Raw genomic sequence first — 21,868 nt, forward strand, 5'->3', positions numbered from 1 at the left:
TAGAGTGCAGGGAATGCCTTCTGTGTGGAGTCTGCATGTCCTCCCCATGGTTGGGTGGGCATTCGAAAGACATGCGTAAATGGGCGTGCCTTCATTGAAGGTTGAACGTTGAGCTGGCACCTCGGCGTTCATGAAAATCTACTGCCAATCATTAGTGGACTGGAGTTCCGCTGTGGCGACCCCTACCCAGAAAAAGCCAAAAGACAAACAACAACAACTGTGGTATCATTCTAGGTGATGGTAGGATGCTACTCAGGGCTAGGGTCATACCTGTCTGGGCTACAAGATCGGAGAGCTCCTCCATGTCGCTTTTCATGTAGTCCAGGGAGGTACATCTCAGGTCATTCACACCAACATGGACACAATGACAGAATCATATTTGTACTTGTTGTGGAATGACCTGCATGCATGCATTATGTGGTGGATCCTGGCATCCTTCAGGCAGCTGACAGTAACTTTCTCCTTCTTTAGCCTGGTGAGTGGAACATCAGTGTGCCTGACTATAGAGTCACCTATGACTAGAGTGTTGGGTATGTTGTTATGCCTTATGGGATGTGATTGAGTGGCACACTGAGTTTGTGGGCTATGTGTCATTTGGGTTGTGTTGGGGGTAGAGGTTGCATGCATTTCTGCTTTGGAGGTCTCTGTTGCTTGAGCAGATTTTTATTGAGAACCTTTGCGAATGTAGATGTGTGTTTCATGTTTCTATGTGTATTTTGGTGGTGTAAGTTTTGAGGGACTTTGTGATAAGTGTGGTGTGGTGCAAGTGTTTACCTTCTCCTCTTGACTGTCTAGTCCAGTCATGGGTGAAGAGAGCTTTGCTTCCACTTTGGCTATATAACTGCATCTCTCACAGGTTGTAGTGTTGGGTGGTAGGAAGAGATGGTTGTCTGTGTACATGAGGCAATTGCTGCATTGCCTCAAGATGCCCAGATTCATCAGGTAGACAGGAGAAAACACCGGGAGCTGACCCTTAGACATGCCTGGATAGGTGCTTATTTATTAAGTACTAAAAACTGTTTTCCTCTAGACAAGTGAGGAAAGTTGAGTGCTGTAGTAATTTGTAGCTTATTTAGTGCTTACAATGAGTTCTGAACAAGTGTTGAGCTCAAAGAAACAGATTTTTAGTGCTAAAACTAAAAAACTGGCTCGTCCTAAGGGAAAATTTGAAGAGCAGACTTTATGGCACCAGGAACAGTTTAACCCTAGCTAAGCAGCAATGCATAAAGTATATATATATATATATATATATATATATATATATATATATATATATATATATATATATATGTGTGTGTGTGTATATATATATATATATATATATATATATATATATATATATATATATATATATATATATATATATATTTTAACAGTAGCAAATCAGCAAACTGATTTAAACAAATTAACTAATAAAAAGCTAAAACGGAGCGCTGTTCCAGCAGTCTTCAATCAGACAAGTTCTAACTGCACACTCCTGCCACTAGGGTGCAAGAGAACCTTGTCTAAAAAGATGGTATGGATTAGTGCTCAAGTTGTACAAACAAAGCTAGATTCAGCAGGTCTGAATTTAGTCTATGCTGCAGCAAACAAGGCATACCAATTTCAGAAAGAAATAGTTCAAATAAGAAGGCACAATAAACCTTTAACCAGAAATTCCCAGCTCAGAAGGGCAGAATCTACCCTTTCCTCCCACAAGAGTGCAGACCACACCTTCTTAATGTAAAATAACTGTCCCAAAGCCCAAGTGCTTAAACCAGAACTAATGCATTTTTAGAATAACAGACACTAAGCCTTCAGTCAGCAACTCCCAATTTAGAAGGATGTAAGCTACCTGTCCTGCCACAACAGTGCAGACCACAAACATTCTTAATGTAAAACAACTGGTCCGAAGCCCAAGTGCTTCAAGCAAAGGCTTAGAATAACAGTTACAATTTAATCAGGCTACTAACAAGCAGTAATAAATGCAGAAGAATAAATGCAATTAAGTACTTTTAAGAACAAGCAGCAAAAGCAAAATAAAGTAATAAAGTATGAAGAAACACAAATACAGTAAAAGCTGATGAATAAAGTGCAATGTTTTATATAACAATATAAAACGAGCAAACTGATTTAAACAAATTACCCAATTAACCAGTAAAAAAAATCTCAAAACTGAGCCCTGTTCCAGCAGTCTTCAATCAGACAAGTTCTAACTGCACACTCCTGCCACTAGGGTGCAGGGGAACCTTCTCCAAAAGAGATGGCCTGGATTAGTGCTCAAGTTAGACAAACAAAACTAGATTCAGGATGCCTGAATCTAGTCTATGCTACAGCAACCAAGGTGCACCAATTTCAGACAAAAACAGTTCAAATGAGCAGGCACAATAAGCCTTTAACCAGAAATTCCCAGTTCATAAGGGCAGAATCTAGCCTCTCCTCCCACAATTGTGCAGACCATAAACCTTCTTAATGAAAAATAACTGGCCTGAAGCCCAAGTGCTTTAAACAGAACTAATACACTTTTAGAATAACAGATACTGAGCCTACAATCAGCAATTCCCAACTTAGAAGGATGTAAGCTGCCCGTCCTGCCACAGCAGTGCAGACCACAAACCATCTTAATGTAAAAGAACTAGTCTGGAGCCCAAGTGCTTAAACCAAAAGGCTTAGAGTAACAGTTACAATTTAATCAGGGTACTACCAAGCAGTAATAAATGGAGCAGAATAAATACAACTGAGTACTTTTACGAAGGGGCAAAAGCAAAATAAAGTGCAATTTTTTAAGTAAAATGCAAGGAGAGAGGAAGAAAGAGCAGAAGAAAAATTCAAGGTTAAGAACCTAAGTAGGTTAGTCTTCTTAAATGTTCTGTCTTTATTAAGTAGAGTGAACACCAGACTGGGAGGGGTGTCCTAGATCAAATTTACAGTAGGGGCGGGCAACTGCAAAGCCACCAACTATAACACCACCACAAGAATAGAGTGGGGGGAGGGGGAACAACAGTTTCAGGACAGATGAGAAACAGAAAACAATGCCAGAAAATATATAAAATAATTCAGTCAGGCAAAATTAAGACAATGCAGAACTCTAAAAGGTTAAAATACCAAGAAATATACTTATCAATCAGCAATATATTTCCAGATTGTTTGAGAATCACACCGCAGCCAGGACACCAGGAGTTTCCAACAGTGTATGCAGGAATTTACAAACAGAAACTATTTTTAAATCAGCAAGCCTTGACGCAATAAGATAACATAAAAGCTGTTAGACCAGTTTTATAAACTTCACCACAGGAATAGGGGGGAAGCAGTTTCAGGACAGATGAGAAACAGAAAACAATGCAGTTTCAGGACAGATGAGAAACAGAAAACAATGCCAGAAAATATATAAAATAATTCAGTCGGGCAAAATTAAGACAATGCAGAACTCTAAAAGGTTAAAATGTCAAGAAATATACTTAACAATCAGCGATATATTTCCAGATTGTTTGAGAATCACACTGCAGCCAGAACACCAGGAGTTTCCAATAGTGTATATCAGTTTATATATTTGCTATGTTAATATACACATTTTCCTCAGATTTAATCTGAATAATTGTGTGCCCTGCTTTATATGTAACTTTTTATATATTTCCTGCAGATTAACATTTTTAACCATTTATTGTAACCTCTTTTGAAAACAGTAGTAGTAGTAGTAGCAGCTTTCCATCTTTTTCACATTTGCTTAACAGAAAAGAATTAAAGAAGATTTGATTACATTTTTGATTTCCTAAAACATTTTTCTATTCCTCTGCTAACAAAACTATAACTTTTTCTTTCCAAATTCTCCCTCATCATGTCAGTCAGTCTCCTCAGTCTAACAACTGCATTTGATTGTCCGTTTATTATATTATTATGTTGTTAAAACAGCATTCATCAAAAGTTTGTTTGAATGCCAACTTTTATAAAGACAAAGCATCTTTCGTACTTGAGGAAATCTTACTAACTCAAACTAGGTTGAGGGGATCTCACACTATATGAGGGGAACAGGGCTTTACTCCCCCATTTAAAAAGGTAATGTTTTCCTGAATAATGTGATTCAGGCACTTAATAATTTGTGCTATCACTGCTGATAGAAAAGCATTCACTGAATGTTAATCTGTTAATGAGATGATCAGCCATTCTGATTTAAGTAAATGTACTCCTTGTATGCAGCAACCTGACTAATCACAGTTCTTTGTTGGTTCACAGTACTGCACTGCTCACATCTCAGAAAGTGAGGAGATAACTGCTGACATCATGGTACAGTGATAAGAAAGATCAGCTCTCTGACAGGGAGCATTTTGAATTCCATAACATTAGTGAATTGCCTTCATGATGCTCCAACTGTTTCTGGCTAATCGGATTATCCCTTTTTCAAATATTCTTACTTTATAGTGGTACACCTCTTTTTACCAAATTTCTTCAAAAGGTTCTCCTGCATTAATGTGTACACCCTGGCAATTGACCTTAAATATGTTGTGTGTTCTGCGAAGATGGTAAATAAACATGTATATTTTCTCTCGTAGGAAAAAAAATGCATCCTGAAACAAAAGTAGACAATGCGATATTAACTAAAGCTCCATTTCTAACCATACCTCTCAAATGTCTAGAATTTTGGAGAATGTTTAAATTTTCTGTTTCATATTTCTGATCTGGCCCTCATAACATTTGTGGTTTTCTGGCAAATTGAAATGTCTGTCAGTAACTAATGATAGAAGTGAATTTTAGACTTCATGTCCTTCAAAAATGTATATTAATGCAAAACCCATTATTCTATAAACTTTCTAACTGTATAACAACAATATTTAAAATCTGCCCCAAGTTGTGGGCCTTTGTCCCCCATAATTTTTGGCTTTGTCCAGAATTTCTTGTAGTCTAAGAGAATGACACATATAGTTGTGATTGTGGTTCAGGTAATGGCATGCAATTGTTGATTCCATTCACACAAATGACAACTAAAGACTTTTCTCACTAGTCTAGAAGTTTTGTTTTTTATCAATTATACAAAGTTAGGAAGACTTAGCTTTACACATATTCATGTATTACCAATCACAAGGTAAGCAAGGTGTTTTAAGTTCTTATAACTGAACTTTTATGACATTGTATGACACTTTGACAGATAGTTTAGTTTTTCATTAAAGTAAAAAAATTCCTAAATAATGACTTCAGTAATAAAAAGTGAGTGTGATTTAGGTTTTAATTAGTAAGCCATGAATATGTTATGATCATCATGTTTGTGGACTTTGTCAGCATCTGAGTTTGATACCATAAGAGAAAAAAATAAAACTGAGAAGATTCGGGATGTTATTGAACCAAATGTGATGGCTTCTACTGGTTTCTCATTTGATATTAATAACTGTCTTTCAGATCCAAGGTGAGTCGGTAGCTGGTGAAGCTGCAAAAAGCATTAGGTATAGAGGAGTCTTTGGGACTATTGCCACCATGATAAAGACAGAAGGACCCACAAGTCTCTACAATGGGTTGGTAGCTGGACTCCAGAGGCAGATGAGTTTTGCTTCAATCAGAATTGGCCTGTATGATTCAGTCAAACAATTCTACACCAAAGGGAAAGGTAAACAAATAAAACATCCATTTTCATTAGTGAATTAAGTAACATTTATAAATACTTTTGTTTAGACATGCCTACAGATTTCCCAATACTCTTGAGGACTTTATAGATACTTGATGACTTTGTAAACATTTTGCAGACTGAAATATTTTATATGTTGTAATCAAGGTCAATATTCAAAGTGACACCCCTGCATGGTACCTATTCAACTTCTGAGGCTGTGGCTGAATGTATTTTACCATTTTGATAAGATTCTCGTGTAAAATACCTCTTGCAACCATTATAGAACAGACATAAGACATACGACAGCTGGAGAATAACAATAACCATACAGAATATTATATTCCTAAAGTATCAGAAAGTATTTTAAGAACTAAGCCAACATGGGAGTGGAGAAAGGAGATAACATCAATAGGGATGACTACAATTAGGGATACAGACAACAGGCAAGAAGGGGGCTGGAATTTACTGGAGAAAATTGGCAAAGGAACAAAGGTATTAGGAGCAAATAACTAGAGAGGGAAAGGTAATAGAATGGGAAGATGCCAAGAACTTATTTGGACTGTAGGTTAAAGACTGCCGTTCCTATCAAGGATTGATATCAGAGTGTAGGCAAAGACAAAGAAATAGGAGGGGGGGTCCTAAACAAAAGACCAGCACTGGTAGAGTTTTTAGTAGAATCTAGAAGAGAAGCTGCTGTTAAAATATAAATAAAAGAATCAGTCAGAGGAGGTTAGAAAGGATTGGGAAGAGACTGGGTAAGCAATTCACAAAGAAACAATATGTGCATATCTCCAAAATATGCAACAAATTCTAGAAGATTTAGGATTTAGTTTAGAAGTGCTTACATAGTTTCTTTTAGTAGTAGTGTTTTTATACCCCAAGTAGACTCCAAAGAATTTTTCATCAGGTAGACAGCAAATGTTGGAGGTAAGACGGGAAAGAAAGAGGTAACTGAGAACACATTTTTTTGGAGTGTAATCAGTTGCCAAACTTTAAAAAATTCCCTGCAGACTAGAAATACTAGGTGAGCAAATTGGTATAACTAAGGAAATTAAATTTGCCTAGACATAGTAAGGTCTTGCTGAGTTTAATTATGGTGGCTGTCAAAAAGCAATTACTAGAAAATGGAAATCAAAGTCTAAACTAACGGTACTAGAAATAGTGAATATGGCAACAAAGATAAAACAATTGGAAATGGGATTTTTAGAAAATGTTATGAGCAAATTACATATAAAAACTGTAATTGTGGGAACAATACATGCAAAATAAAATTTTGGAGGAGGAATGGGATTTAAAAGAAGGCAGGACTTGAATGAGCTGTGTAATGTTTGACAATGACTAGATATATTATGAGTGTTGTATAATGTTTGCAACTAAAAATATGTCAATATGGTTTCTTTTCATTTATATAAATGTATGATTACCTATGTCATAAGTGATAATTTAATAAAGATGTTTTTGGTTAAAAAATAAGACATTTGACAGCTGACACTGTATTTGCAGAGCATTTAATGCAAGGTGAAATGATTGCTGTTAGGCAAAGACATTTCAAGACTGTTGCTTTCAGATCTCATTTTTCTTCTGTTTATAAATCATTAAAATACCAGGTCTGTGTTAAGATCTGAATAGAAGTTTAAGTGACTCCATAGCTTTATATCATGCTTTACTCTTAAAACATGCTGACAAACCATATCCTATACTCCCTGATATGGCTTACAAACCAGATGTGCATTGATAAAAATATTTTATTTACCCTTTTTGCACTGAGTTAGCCCAACTAGGGATGGCCTGTATTCAGGCAAGACCCAAGGTGGTAATCATACTGACTTGGGGTAACTTGACCAGAACAATGAGGAAAATCCTCTAATAACCACTAGAGGGAGTTGCAGAGTAAGTTCCCTGCATCAAGGATGGCAGATGGTGTGCAAGGAGCTGCAGGTACAGAAAATGTAGGGGAAGCACAAGTGTTGGTGACTATCCTATATGGTGGTAGTTTATCTCAGAAAAAGAAATATGCTAGAATAGGGGGTGGGTATAGAAATTTAAAACATCTAATGTTGCAAAATCATCCATGGCTGAGCAAAGTACAGTAGTTAATATTAGAGTCCTAGCACTGCAGTTATGCTACAGATGATAAACTCAAAGGAGTAATAAAAGTACTGCAATAGAAAGAACATTTGTGGAAGCAGCTACTGCAGCTGACAGAGTAGAGAGAATAAAAATGCCATCTCAAATGGAGATACCACCTGAACAGCAGAAATTTATTTTACTTTTTGGTTGTTAGTTGCATCACACAGGGCCACCATAGGCACCCTTTTCCACATGACTGGCACTTTTTTCTGTGACATGGTGAATTTCATTAAGAAGAAGGCAGGAGTGTCCGTCCTCCACATTTATTTATTTCTGTTTTTTTAATTTAATTGATATATTTGATGGGTAGATTCTGTCATGAGTTTCTCTGGTCATGATTGTCTTCTTTCTTTTAGTTATTTAAATTAACTGTGTGTTCATTTGTACATGATTTGGTTGACTCTGAACTATAATTCAGTGAGCTGTACTTTGATTAATAGTATCTAACTTGAACTGAGCAAATACCTAAGCTTTCATGATGTCACATGAGACATAAAAACATACCTTAGCATAAAGAAGACAGCCCTTAAAGTTTTTTGCATATGCATTTTAACCAAAGAGAAAGGTATTTATTGATAATCATGCCTTTTGTTGTGCATTAATTTTGTTCAGTGGAACTATTAACAATCCAGATGCTGTCCTATTCTGTTGCAGACGCAGGTATAGGAAGCCGAATCTTGGCTGGCTGTACCACTGGAGCCATGGCAGTAACTATCGCACAGCCTACAGATGTGGTGAAAGTCAGGTTTCAGGCACAGGCCAATCTTAATGGGGCCCAAAAAAGGTACAATGGGACTTTACATGCGTACAAAACAATTGCTCGACAAGAAGGAATGAAAGGACTCTGGAAAGGTAATTTAGTTCTCTTGAAACTGTAGTTTTATTGGCCATTTTGGGTCAATTCCAAAACTCCTTCATCTTCCTCTCTTAAAACCTGGTTGCCTCGTGGTTTTGGCATCTTTTCAGGCTTGTTGGCTATTGGTGAAGCACCCCCCAAGAGGAGAAAACGCTGAGAGAAGAAAGGAGCCACTTTTGAGACTTTAAGTATTTTTCCTCTGTTTATTTGCTAAGTTTTTCTGCATAGCCACCTATTTTGAGCATTTTCTGGCTTGTTAAATTTGATTTCTGCATTAGTAACTGTATTTAGAGCACAACCTAGAGCTGTTTACTGAATTTCCTGTTTGCACTTATTTTTAAAATCTTTTTTTCTCAAAACTTGCATTTTATCTGTCTTTGGCCTAGCACTCTTGTGTGGGGTCATTTACTGCACTGTTATAACTTGTTGATACTTGTTAACCTCTGCTATCTCTGAAAAAAAATCTTGCTTTTTTCCCACTTTTCTGAGATTTAAAAAAGTTCAGTTACAGGCTTGCTGTTCTTGAACTGTTTGTAAGTTTCTGTGAGGCCATTTTTTGCTTGGGGTAAAGGAAAGTCTCTCTGTTGATCAGTGGCAGTGAAAAACATTGAGCAGCCTGCCTGCCCCTGTGGGAGTGGTTACTGACTTGAAACTGTAGTTTTATTGGCCATTTTGGGTCAATTCCAAAACTCCTTCATCTTCCTCTCTTAAAACCTGGTTGCCTCGTGGTTTTGGCATCTTTTCAGGCTTGTTGGCTGTTGGTGAAGCACCCACCAAGAGGAGAAAACGCTGAGAGAAGAAAGGAGCCACTTTTGAGACTTTAAGTATTTTTCCTCTGTTTATTTGCTAAGTTTTTCCTGCATAGCCGCCTATTTTGAACATTTTCTGGCTTGTTAAATTTGATTTCTGCATTAGTAACTGTATTTAGAGCACAACCTAGAGCTGTTTACTGAATTTCCTGTTTGCACTTATTTTTAAAATCATTTTTTTCTCAAAACTTGCATTTTATCTGTCTTTGGCCTAGCACTCTTGTGTGGGGTAATTTACTGCACTGTTATAACTTGTTGATACTTGTTAACCTCTGCTATCTCTGAAAAAAAAAATCTTGCTTTTTTCCCACTTTTCTGAGATTTAAAAAAGTTCAGTTACAGGCTTGCTGTTCTTGAACTGTTTGTAAGTTTCTGTGAGGCCATTTTTTGCTTGGGCTAAAGGAAAGTCTCTCTGTTGATCAGTGGCAGTGAAAAACATTGAGCAGCCTGCCTGCCCCTGTGGGAGTGGTTACTGACTTGAAACTGTAGTTTTATTGGCCATTTTGGGTCAATTCCAAAACTCCTTCATCTTCCTCTCTTAAAACCCTCTTTTGCGCAGTTTTGCACGTTTTTGAGCATAGCGCAACAACGGGCAGCGCCATCTAATTGGTTTAAACTATTCCTGGCTCCACAAAGTCTGCTCTTCACTTTTTCCCTTAGAACTGCTCTATCTCTCAATTTAAACACCATATTCTCATTTTAAGGCCCTTCACTGGTCCAATTAAGTAATCCTACAAGTTAGCACTATTAAACCATAAGCACTACTTACTCTTATACTCTCTACGATTACCCTGTCCTCTATTCGTCCGTCTTAAATTCAGTTTCCCTATTACTCTAGCATGTCCAAAGGTCAGTCAATGGTTTCCTCTCCAGTCCAGCTGGTGAATCTGGGAATTTTGAGGCAATGTTACAACTGTCTCATGTACATGGACAACCCTCTCCTCCTCCAAACAGGTTCAAATATATGTGAGAGATGCAACTATTTAGCCAAACTGGAGGCTGAGCTCTCTCATCTCAAAACTGGTGTAATCAGTCAGGAGGAGAAGGTAACCTCACACAACACAATTCCAGTATCACATAGTCCTACCAAATCAGCGAACCAAACACATAAATACACAAAACATACTCGGAGGCTCTAAATAAAAATCTACCTAAGCAACAGAGACCTCCAAAGCAGACATCCAAGCAAATGCTACCTCAAAACAAAACACACACAACACATAACCCACAAAGTCAGTGTGCCAAGCAGCCACAGCCCTTAAGGCTGAATAACACACCTGATACTCTTGTTATAGGTGACTCTATTGTCAGACACACTGACGTCCCGCTCACCAGGCTGAATAAAGAGAAGATCACTGTGAGCTGCCTGTCGGGTGCTAGGATCCGACACATAACGCAAGCACTCAGGTCACTCCAAAGCAAATACAAATATGACTCAGTCATTGTACATGCTGGTGTGAATGACCTGAGACGTACCTCCCTGGACTACATGAAAAGAGACATAGAGGAGCTCTCTGATCATGTAGCCCAGGCTGGTATGACCCTGACCTTGAGCAGCATCTTACCCTCACCTAGAATGATGCCACAGTACAAAGACAAAATGATCGATTTTAACAATTGGCTAAAATTTTGGTGTCATTCAAAGGGGATCCAGTGTCTGTCAGCCTGGGATGACATGCTCGACAAGCCACGTTGCTTCGCTAGGGACGGCTTGCACCTGTCACCACTGGGCTTTCGGATATTGGCAAAGGCTCTTGCCACCCCATAGTGCCTTTTTTAGGCAAGGCTCAAAAGTCAAACCCACCCCCATAGACAGCACAAGGAACAAGAAACTAAGGGTAATGCTGCTAAATGCCAGAAGTCTTTACCTCAAGATGCACGCACTCGAAGCTCTCCTCAGTATGGAGAACATCGATATCTGTGCAGTGACAGAAACCTGGTTCAAGGCTCCAGAGAGCACCCCAGCACTACCAGGCTATACCTCATATCATGCTTTTCGGCCCCAAAACCCGGACCAAACCACAAAAGGAGGGCGAGTTTCCATATTTATCAAGGATATCCACACCTCCAGGTTAGTGGCATTGCACGAAGTATCGGAGACCATCCATGTGCAACTAACAGTGGGCAAGACTGCTTTTCAGTTTATAGTATCCTACAGACCACCCTCTCAAAGTCAGGAATCCCATTCGGCTTTCCTGAAAACATTGGAGAACATGAAGATCTCTCCGAACACCATTATACTGGGCGACTTCAACTACCCAAACATTGACTGGGAGCACTACTCAAGCCCCAGCACCTTAGCCCAAAGATTCCTGGAAATTATAAACTCAAATGCTATGGAACAACTAGTCACCACTCCCACAAGAGGGGACAACATACTAGACCTGATCATTACCAACATGGGGACTCTATGCTCCACACCAGAAGTATATCCCTCATTGGTAAGATCAGACCATAAATTAATTTCACTGAATGTCCACATCCCAACCCCACCCCCAGCCCAGAAAACCACAGTGAAAAACTTCTCAAAAGTGAACTTCTCACTTCTCAAAACTGAAGTGGAATCCTTCAAGGCCCCAGGGCCAGTGGAAACTACAGCCCAAACTGCAGAATCCTATATAAATGCATTCTACGGACATCTCCAGGAATGCATGGATCATGCTATCCCAAACAAAACCAAGACCCAATCTTCCAAAGGCAGGCGTCCAGTCTGGTGGACCCCTACCATAAATAAACTGTACAACAGAAGGAGGAAGCTACTACATGATAGAGCAAAATCCCTAATAGGGAAGGCATCTCTGATCAGTACTAGCAAAAAATTACGATCCCTCATAAAATCCTCCAAGGCCAGCTTCGAGAGAAAAATTGCACAGGACACCAAAGACAATCATAAGGCTTTTTCAGTTATGTTAGAAACCTGGGATGCAACTCCCAGACTTGTTCTGAATTGATTCTAAACGACAAAAAATACACTGAACCCACAGACATCGCCAATATCCTGGCAGACAGGTTCAGTGCAAACTTCTCAAGAGCAAGTATCTATCCCGGCAGAGGGCTGTCTCCCAAACATCTCAGATGCTCAGGTGAAGGCTGCCCTCTCCAAAGCAAAAAACACTGCTTCCATGGGACCAGATGGCGTCCCAGGTTGCATCCTACATGAACTACAAGAGGAACTAATCCCTCAAATAAAACAGCTATACAATCTCAGCCTCACTACAGGATATGTGCCCACAGAATGGCGTACAGCAACAGTGGTCCCACTCCACAAAGGTGGAGCTTCTACGGACCCTGGAAACTATCGCCCCATATGCCTGACTAGCGTAGTCTGCAAGGCTATGGAGAGGATCATCATGGACCCAAGTTGATAGCAATCTCTCCTTTGAAAACCACATTGCCAAAGTGGTTAGAAAGACCTTCTACATAGCCCACCTCATCACGAAGGGTTTCATATCTAGATCAAGAGAGGTAATCATGCCCCTTTATTCATCCCTCATCAGGCCCATCATAGAATACAATGCCCCTTTTGGGATGTACCTTACCCGACACCTGCAGCAATTAGAAAGACCCCAAAAGTATCTCACCAAGAGGATCAAGGGTCTCAAACAGATGCCATATGCTGCTCGGTTAAAAAAACTCCAGCTCTACTCAGTTGCATACCGCCTACTTCGAGGCGATCTATGCCTGACATACAAAGCTATGTCAAATCCAGAATTAATGGACATACTCCACCTCAGTAAATCTAAATCCCTTAGAGCCACACGCTCGAGGGACTTGAACCTCAGCACAGAAATAAATAGAACTTGCTGGAGGGACAGGTTCATAACCCAGAGGCTCCCTTCCCTCTGGAATAGAATTCCAGTTCATGTGAGGCAGAGCGCCTCACTGAATCTCTTCAAGAAAAATCTCGATAAGTGGATGGGGGATCGTAGGTTTGTCCCAGGGATTACTACTGTGTCACTATTAGACAGAGGCACAGTAAACTAAACCTTAAAAAGGGCACAGTATACTCAAATCAAGGGGTGGTGTAAGCCATACAGAATCGGGCTAGGCTTATAATTGCCCCAGGGCAGATAGCCTAGTATGAACCTATGAACCTATAATACTGCTGCTGCAGGAATCAAAAATATTTGGCTGTAAATTAATTTAACAGCTTGCAAACATCTGTACACATATGCTGTTTGCATAGTCTCTTGTGAAAGCTGCAAATATTCAGTTCTCAGAGGTCCTTTATCTTTCCATATACATCCCAAATCATATAATAACTTGGACTACGACTACTTTAAAAGCTATGCTCTTGGTATGCTCACAAACCAGTGTGCATAATTGTTTTATTTGATAATTCTAACTCTATGATATATCTGAATAAATGGGAAATCATTAACATGACTGGAGAAATATCAGCAATACCACAGACAAGACTGTAGAAAAAAATGCTCACAATGGCTTGATAAATCTCATAGGCCATAGTTCACTGAAGGTCTGTTGAACCATGATTTTTAACTAAGCAAAATTGAACATGGCTTTACATTTAGCAATTACAAGGGAAGTTCCAATTTTTCCAGGGGTCTGATTTTTGTTACATGGATTATACTGTATTATAGCTTTGCATGGCAGGATACCTATTTATCTACCTTATGCTTATCATCTACTGTGTTACACATCAGATCTCTGCAACCTGAAATGGATAAGTAGGTAAGAAAGATAAGACAAACTCAATGAGTATACATCCCTTTTTAGTAACAGCAGCTATTACATATGCACTCTATGCCTACATTTTGAGGTGTTGGATAATTTTCAGCTTTCAGCAGTAATGAGTCAGGCAAATGAATAACATGACCCCTTCCTCAAATAACAACCACATTATTACCTGAGGACTGTAATGAATAGTTTAAAACACCTGTTACCAATGTATAAATGCTTTTGGCACTGAGATGTGGTGGCTTGAATACTAGTGACATTGCATGAAAGGGTTAACTCGGTAGAGGGGAATATCATAAAGCAGCTTTTGGCTTGGCCTCCTTAGCTGTGTGGGGAAGGGGCACTTGAGCTATTAGTGCAATTCCTGTGGGAGACCAGGAGCTTTATTACAGTGTCTATTCATTAAGAGGATGTGGCATGCATGATACATAGTCCATCCATCATGTATGAGAATTCACATGACACATGTTACTGCATCACTGCCCCTGGTGCCAAGAAGCTGAGACATCCAGCTCCATTCAAGCACCTCCCAAAATTAACCTCGTTTCCTACAAACATTAGTATAAGTTATTATGTACCTCATTTTCCTGATAAGCTTCTGGACCACCCAATGTAGTGTTATCTGTGGGCCTAAATAGGGTCAAGCTTATCTGGGGGCCTAAAGAGTACAATGGTGGGAAAAGTACTAGAGATAGCTGAAGGCATGCAGCATCCAGAAATGGGGGTGCATTTATAATTCTTATTTTAAAGCAGTCATGCCATCACATTCTATATTAATGGCAGTTATACACATCTCACATCAACTGAATGTCACCATGCATGACTGATGTGCATGGTACAGCAGAGCGAGTGATGAAGTATGGAGCTCCATGACAGGGTAGTGGTAACCATAGAAACCAGAGAACTACTACAAGATGTGAGAACACAGTTTCTATTTGTTTTAATAATGTCATGGACTAAGCATCTTTTCTTTGGTCTGTCTTTTCAGAGAAAGAAATATTTGTATTTCTTTGTTTATTAGTGTCACATATTATGTGCTGCCCCAAAATTCCGCATGGATTTCCTTTATGATTTCGTTACAGAAATGCCTGATCAATGTGGGTGGCATGTTTGTGTCCAGTTTAGATGCATAGCTGCAGAAGATGAATGGAATGTAGGTAGATAAAACTGTGGGCAGCTGCTGCCCCTACCTCTGAATGTCCCTCAGCATTCTCCATGTCTGAAGTAAGGGTCACTGAACTTAAGCCACCTCTGTCCTAAAGGTATTTTTTACATCATCACAATGTCCTCCCTATACACAGGCATTATAATAACCTATTTTCAAAGGTGCACACTTATTTATAATTTTGTTTTCTTCTTCTTTAGGAACTCTACCAAATGTGACAAGGAATGCAATTGTCAACTGTTCAGAACTTGTGACTTATGACATTATTAAGGAAACCATTCTCAAGCACAGACTACTAACAGGTGAGTTATGTCTGATGACTGGTACATACAACTCTGATACCAATGACCTTCGTCAGTTTAAAATGAATCAGCTGACAATGTCATACTACTTGCCTGATATAGTTACACTGTCAGATTTTTTTTTTTACCAAGATCATTATCCTAGAAGAACACAGACTATCAGTCTTGTTTTTATGTGGGGTAACAAGAATGGATATTTTGATCCCAACTTTCAAGCATGAATGATGGTGATGTAGGGGACAGTATTCATATTCCAATGTAATGTAATAAAATTCCATTAAAAACATTTAGAAAGTTCTTAATGGCATATTACAAAGTTGGTGCTGTCTTGTTTTTCTATGCAGGAGCATCATTAGCAGTACTAGTTAGCTTGAACCAGGTGGTTAATGGCTACAACTGAAACAGTCAAGGGCAGGGGATCAGACAACAGAAGCCACAGGGCCAGAAGGCTACATAGCACTACCTGATACTAGCTTTAGCAAATAGCTGCACTGTTACCCTTTGCTTATGAGAATACAGTCATTGGTTCTTCCTGTTTTAGATTGTTTCTACCTTTTCCATTGGAAAATGGGGCATTTTTTCAGGGTAGGCAGTCAAAATGCAATAGTTAAACTAGCAAGAATATTTTAGAATACTGTGTAATGAAACACAGCAGTGGAGCAATGCCAGAAACAGAGTGCCAGGAAAACACCATATCATTATTACTGTGGTCATGTGTTCCAAAAGGAAGCAGAGACCAATCAACTACCAGGAAAAGCATTACTGTGTCATAACAGGTGACTTTGCATGATAAGAGTGCAGGAAACAGATGGGTACTAAAGAAAGCTTTATTCTGACTGAACTACTTGACTGGATTCTGCAACAAGGAGGGAAACTTGTCTTAAATGTCCAGATATATGGACACTGAAGTGTGACTGAGGCGCAGTCCTGCTGACATGTGTTACACCCCACCAGTTTAGGCATTTGCTCCATGCATGCTCAGTGAGTACATCTGCATCTGTGGGGTCATACATTACTCAGAATAGTGTTGCATTATATGTGATCTGCATTTTCCTACTGGTACTAATGCACCATACTGGTCCAGGCATTGTGCCAACATGGCGTATGCTTGTTTTCTGCTGTATTTCTAGAGACAGCCATGCAGTAGCATATTTTGCTTGGTAACATTGTCAAAAATTCACACATGAGCCATTTCTAACTGTCCTACACAGCTGAGTGGCTGTGGAAAATGATACAACACACTGCAATGGGCCACTTGATCTTTTATATTCAAGAATAACATTATAATCTAAATGGATAAGAGGACTCCAACAAGCACAGGAAAGTACTATAACCAATGTCATAGTGTGAACAGCCACAGAACAGGGACCACAGTCACCAACAGCTACACATGGAACCTAATCAAGATGGCAGGAGATGTTTAATTTAATGTAGAGTTTTGACTCAACTCAGGCTTCGCAGCAGTGTGCCAACTGCCTAGTGGCCAGGAAACAAGGTGTATTTATGGGCATTCTGTGACTTCGGATTATGTACCTATTTTGGTTGTAAAATTGCTCCTTAAAGACTGACACAGTTACTAAGTCACCAGTCAGTAACATGTAAAGTAGATGAAGCTGCAGTGATATCGCAATTCAGATTGTCCTTTACCATCCACAGATTCCTTGGATTAGAGGTTGGCTCAGCCTATAGCTCACAACAGTTCCTCGATTCATTGCCTCTTACATTTGTGTCTCAGGTCATAGCTCATTCTTCAACTGTTATCAGCTGCTAGGTAATGGTTAAAGTCTTCACCTCATAGACAGAAGGTACATGGTTTGATGCTGACCTCAGGTTATTAACTTGACTTAAATTGGCCCTTCCAGGCAGTTAGCCTGTTGTTCACGTATGAACCTGTATGTCTATTTATTTCATGGTTAATAATGGATGAAACTATAGCAGACCATCTTGCAAGACAGGGTGCTTCATTATTAAGGATACTGAAATACAGATTTATTAGAAAGTCTAGGTCATGATCTGGCAATGTGTACAATTTAATTAGAATTCAGTCCTTCAATCTCAGGTGTTGACATGGGCTTTTATTTTCACATTCATCATCCACTGGGTAAGGACAATGAGAAAGGGCACTCTGTAAGGTCAATCTGCCAAAGACTCTCTATTCATCAGGATCCATGGTCCAGTTGTTCTTTAGCGGATGCACAGCTAAGCCCTTCATGTGTTTCTTAGCTTCAGATGAGCATTTAGAGACTCAGTCTGAGTTAACTACTCCACAGGCAGTGTATCTCCAAAATGAAACTAAAAGTATGAAAAATACTGACACTGCAATGGGGGATGAACTGGGACCAAAGGTAAAGTCTGCTAATTCCCAACAAATCTAAGAAAAGCATGTGCCAATAACTGGTGTCCTAGAGCTAAGGAGGGAGGGATCAGTGGTAGATCTAGAAATTTACAAAAGGAGGGTGCATGTAAACTGATAAATCACTTATGTGCACTTCAAAGGAACCTCAATACTCCAATTGGTCCTTGAAAGAAGGGTGCATATCCCTGTCCTACCCCGTAGGATCTGTCACTAGATATAGTAGAGAAACAAAGGACTATTACTGCAAGGTATGATCTACCTATCACATTTTTATCTTTATACAGGCAGCATATAGTCCTTTGCTAACATTTCAGAGTTCTCAGAATATTAGGTCTAAGCCATACATCTATGAGTACAGTACATCAGGTATTTTTTTATCAACACATGCCACAGGTTCTGCAGTGTGGGGGAGGAGGGGCTGCCACAGGTTGTGCAGCACCCTCCCTCCCAGGATGGGCATTCTCATCCCTCCCTTTTGCTCTGTCACCCAAGCCACTAATCAAACACAGGTGAGCTGAGCCATGGTTAGGGCTTTATCCCTTTATGCCACTTGAGCAGGGCAGCTGGGCTGTAGTTAAGGATTTATCTATCTGCACCACTTCAGTGGCAATTTTCATTTTTAAGTTGATCTATTTAGTGATGGTGGATGGTTTTCAGCAGGAAACATTTAGTTGAAATTACACTTTTCATGAGTAAAAGCTCATTACATCTTATAAATTCTGCTACAACTGTTGGGCCACTATGAAGGATTGTGGATACCACTGTTGGCGAAGGGAGTTATCCCTGTATTTTTCCCTATTAGAGTTAGCATGAATTTACTCTCTTGAAAATTTCTGACAGTTGCAAAGACTATAAATAGAACAGTTACTCAAAAGTAGAAGTTGGGTGGTTACCACACATACTCACATTGGTGTAAAATACTGCAACAGAGACCACTATTCCATTAAGTAATGAATCTTTATTGAAGAGAAAAAAAAATATTGGTGAAGTCTCTGTATACACTGAAGCAATAGAACTACACAAAGGGCTATTTCTATTAGTCCACAAAAAAAGTCTCTCAAACCAGTTTTGTTACAATCCAAAGGTGCTTTTCATCATCTTTCTTCTTTTATGACGTCCTAATGGAAAACATCTAACATTCTGGAAGGTTTTCTTTTTTGTAGCACAATCCTACAAACTACAATTCCATGCCCAAACTCCCACATCATTAAGATACCAGCTTCTCTAACAGACCCAGAGCCCACCTGTAATACAATAAATGCTCATTAACTAAACCTTTCTATCTACTACAAAAATATATCGGTCTGTTTTAAAGAAGCATTATTATTTAGACTATGTACAAAATGCTCTATTTATATCAATGGTATTTACTTTTATGTCTGTTCAATTTAGTGACAATTTGACATATCATATGGCAAGAACTTCCACACTATGTAATATTCACATGCGTAGATATATACTATTGATTTTGATTAAACTTGACCCAGAAGTAACTGAAAATGAAACCTACAAGCTGAGCAAAATCTGCTGTACCCAAATTTATATAGTATATGTTGTAGAAATACATGGTCTCACCAGCAGAAAATGTTAATGTACAGATTTTACCACCACTCATACAGAAAGTCGAAACATAGTTCAAACTATACACATTCAAAATGGTGTAGTTACTGCAGCTGAGCATTGAATTTCCATTGCTATTTTCAACAAACACAGAAGATCCTTGCATCCATCTAACACCTTCTTGGCAAATGGGACCTCAGTTTAACATATCATGTGAAGAGTGGCAGATTCAGGAGTGTATAGCTCTCTTGTGCTGTACTGCAATGCCATTAATGGGAAATTAACCCAACTACCGTGGGTAGCGAACAGACTGCCATTACATGGTGGATTTGCCTGGAGAGCATACAGAGGGGTTATAAAGTAAAACTGATGATACCTTTAAGAGATGTCTTCAAAGTATAGGATTTTTCCAGCAGAGAGGGAATAATTCAATGGATGAGGGTATGGGTACAAGGGGCTGACATGACGTTGCTTCACGTAGCATATCTAGTCACTCACAACAGTAGACATGCAGAACTTTGAGATTTAAGAGATCTCTAAGTACAGCTGACTGTTTCTCTTTGACAGGAATTACTTAATTTGATTGGAGCAGAATTCCAGGATGCCACCCCAGTATGTAATTCACTTTGCTGGAGTAATACTCACAGATCACTTAAAGGTGTCTCTGAGGTATACACCCTAGAAATGCAGGGGGGATACACAGCTGAGGCTGAAACTGTTGGATGGCTTGTGATAGTGTAGGGTGTCCTTTTCATAATGCCAAAACAAGAACAAATTGCTTAGAAATTGATATATAGTGGTCTAGATAGCTAATAAATAAATAATGTGGGGGGTTCACAACTTTATTACACTGACACCTCACATTTGGACTTGTACTTTTATTTTATTTTTATTGGACTGCTATCTTTACTGTAATCTATTTCATGGAGGTTTTCTCCCTGTGCCTCCACTGAAAACTGTCTCTCTGGGCCCAGTGGACTTCCCCTGTAATCAAACTGGAAATAAATAAATAAATATTATGCATAGCCCAAAACAAATCAGTGCTAGACAAAGCTAACAAGCTGATGAAGCACATGACCACTGTTTTGTAGCAGAGAGTGGTAATCAAAAGGATAAAAAGCATGACATAGTATGATCAGGAATAGCATGTGTATTAGAGCATAGCTGCATGGTCTCAAGTACATTTATTATTTATTTATGCAGTTATTGACACTTATAGAATATAATGTTGTATAATCTCAGTTATCCAGTCAAAAGACAGACGGACCCTCATGTTTAATATCCCTCTATAACAAAATGAGAACGTAACCCTTGTATTGAAAAGACAAGTTTTGATCTAGACAATGACAAGTAGTACAGTATTAAGAAATAGTTATATTGCAGCACGGTGGTGCAGCGGTTAGTGTTGCCTCACAGCAAGAGGTTCTCCCCTTTGATTCTCGGCTGGAGAGCCTTCTGTGTGGAGTCTGCATGTCCTCCCCATGGTTGAGTGACGTTTAAAGACATGCAGGTAGGTGCGTGCATGAATGGGGGTCCTTCCCTGAAAGTTGGGCATCGGGCTGGCAACTTGGCACCGTAAAATTCCACTGCCAATCATTAGCGGACTGGAGTTCAGCTGTGGCGACCCCTAACCAGGAAAAGCTGAAAGACATTGCTTTTGCTATATTGCAGCACTGACCATCATTATTTTAGAGAACACAAATCAAGGGGTGGCATAAGCCAAACAAAATCGGGCTAGGCTTATAATTGCCCCAGGGCAGATAGCCTAGTATGAACCTATGAACCTATGTGGGAGGGGGCTGCCACAGGTTCTGCAGCATGGGGGAGGGGGCTGGCACAGGTTCTGCAGCATAGGGGAGGGGGCTGGCACAGGTTCTGCAGTGTGGGAGAAGGGGGCTACCACAGGTTCTGCAGCATGGGGGAAGGGAGCTGCCACAGGTTTTTCAGCATGGGGGAGGGGGGCTACCACAGGTTCTGCAGCATGGGGGAGGGTGCTGTAAATTTTACTATAGCCTCGTCCTGTACTGTGTGTAGCATCGCAAAATCAGCAGACTAAATCTAGTGCTTGGTATCTGTGCCATATTACACTAGAACCTCTGATATGACTGAGCTTTGTGTTGTGGAATAAAGCCACGTCACTATTTTTATTTATTTATTTAATCATACCCATACTAGTTAGGTTACCTGACCCTTAACAGACTCTTCTCAGCCATAACCCTAGCCCAAAGGCAATGACAGCATGTATACACAGTTTGAAGTATGCAGACGTACTTAAAAGTATGGAAGAAACTGGAGTACCTGGAATAAACACACTTGGACACAAGAGAAATCAAGCAGACTCCCTAAAAATAACAATGTGAGGTCAAGACTAAACCCCCCAGATCCTAGAGTTGTGAGATGCCAACCCTAAGAAGTGTACT

At 39.4% G+C, this 21,868-nt stretch overlaps 1 protein-coding gene across 1 annotated transcript in view; it reads left to right on the top strand.

Moving 5' to 3' along the window:
• The window catches only part of UCP1 (uncoupling protein 1), a 57,193-nt gene that overhangs the window by 14,200 nt on the left and 21,125 nt on the right, over positions 1–21,868 (top strand). Inside the window, exons 3-5 of the mRNA XM_044061618.1 lie at positions 5,368–5,572; positions 8,357–8,554; positions 15,431–15,532. Of these exons, the coding sequence (XP_043917553.1) occupies positions 5,368–5,572; positions 8,357–8,554; positions 15,431–15,532 (505 nt within the window). The remainder of the gene's footprint in view (positions 1–5,367; positions 5,573–8,356; positions 8,555–15,430; positions 15,533–21,868) is intronic.

This window comes from Protopterus annectens, chromosome 2.part0, assembly GCF_019279795.1.
Source record: "Protopterus annectens isolate FY-2018-M chromosome 2.part0, PAN1.0, whole genome shotgun sequence".
In the NCBI taxonomy this organism is placed as follows: domain Eukaryota; kingdom Metazoa; phylum Chordata; order Ceratodontiformes; family Protopteridae; genus Protopterus; species Protopterus annectens.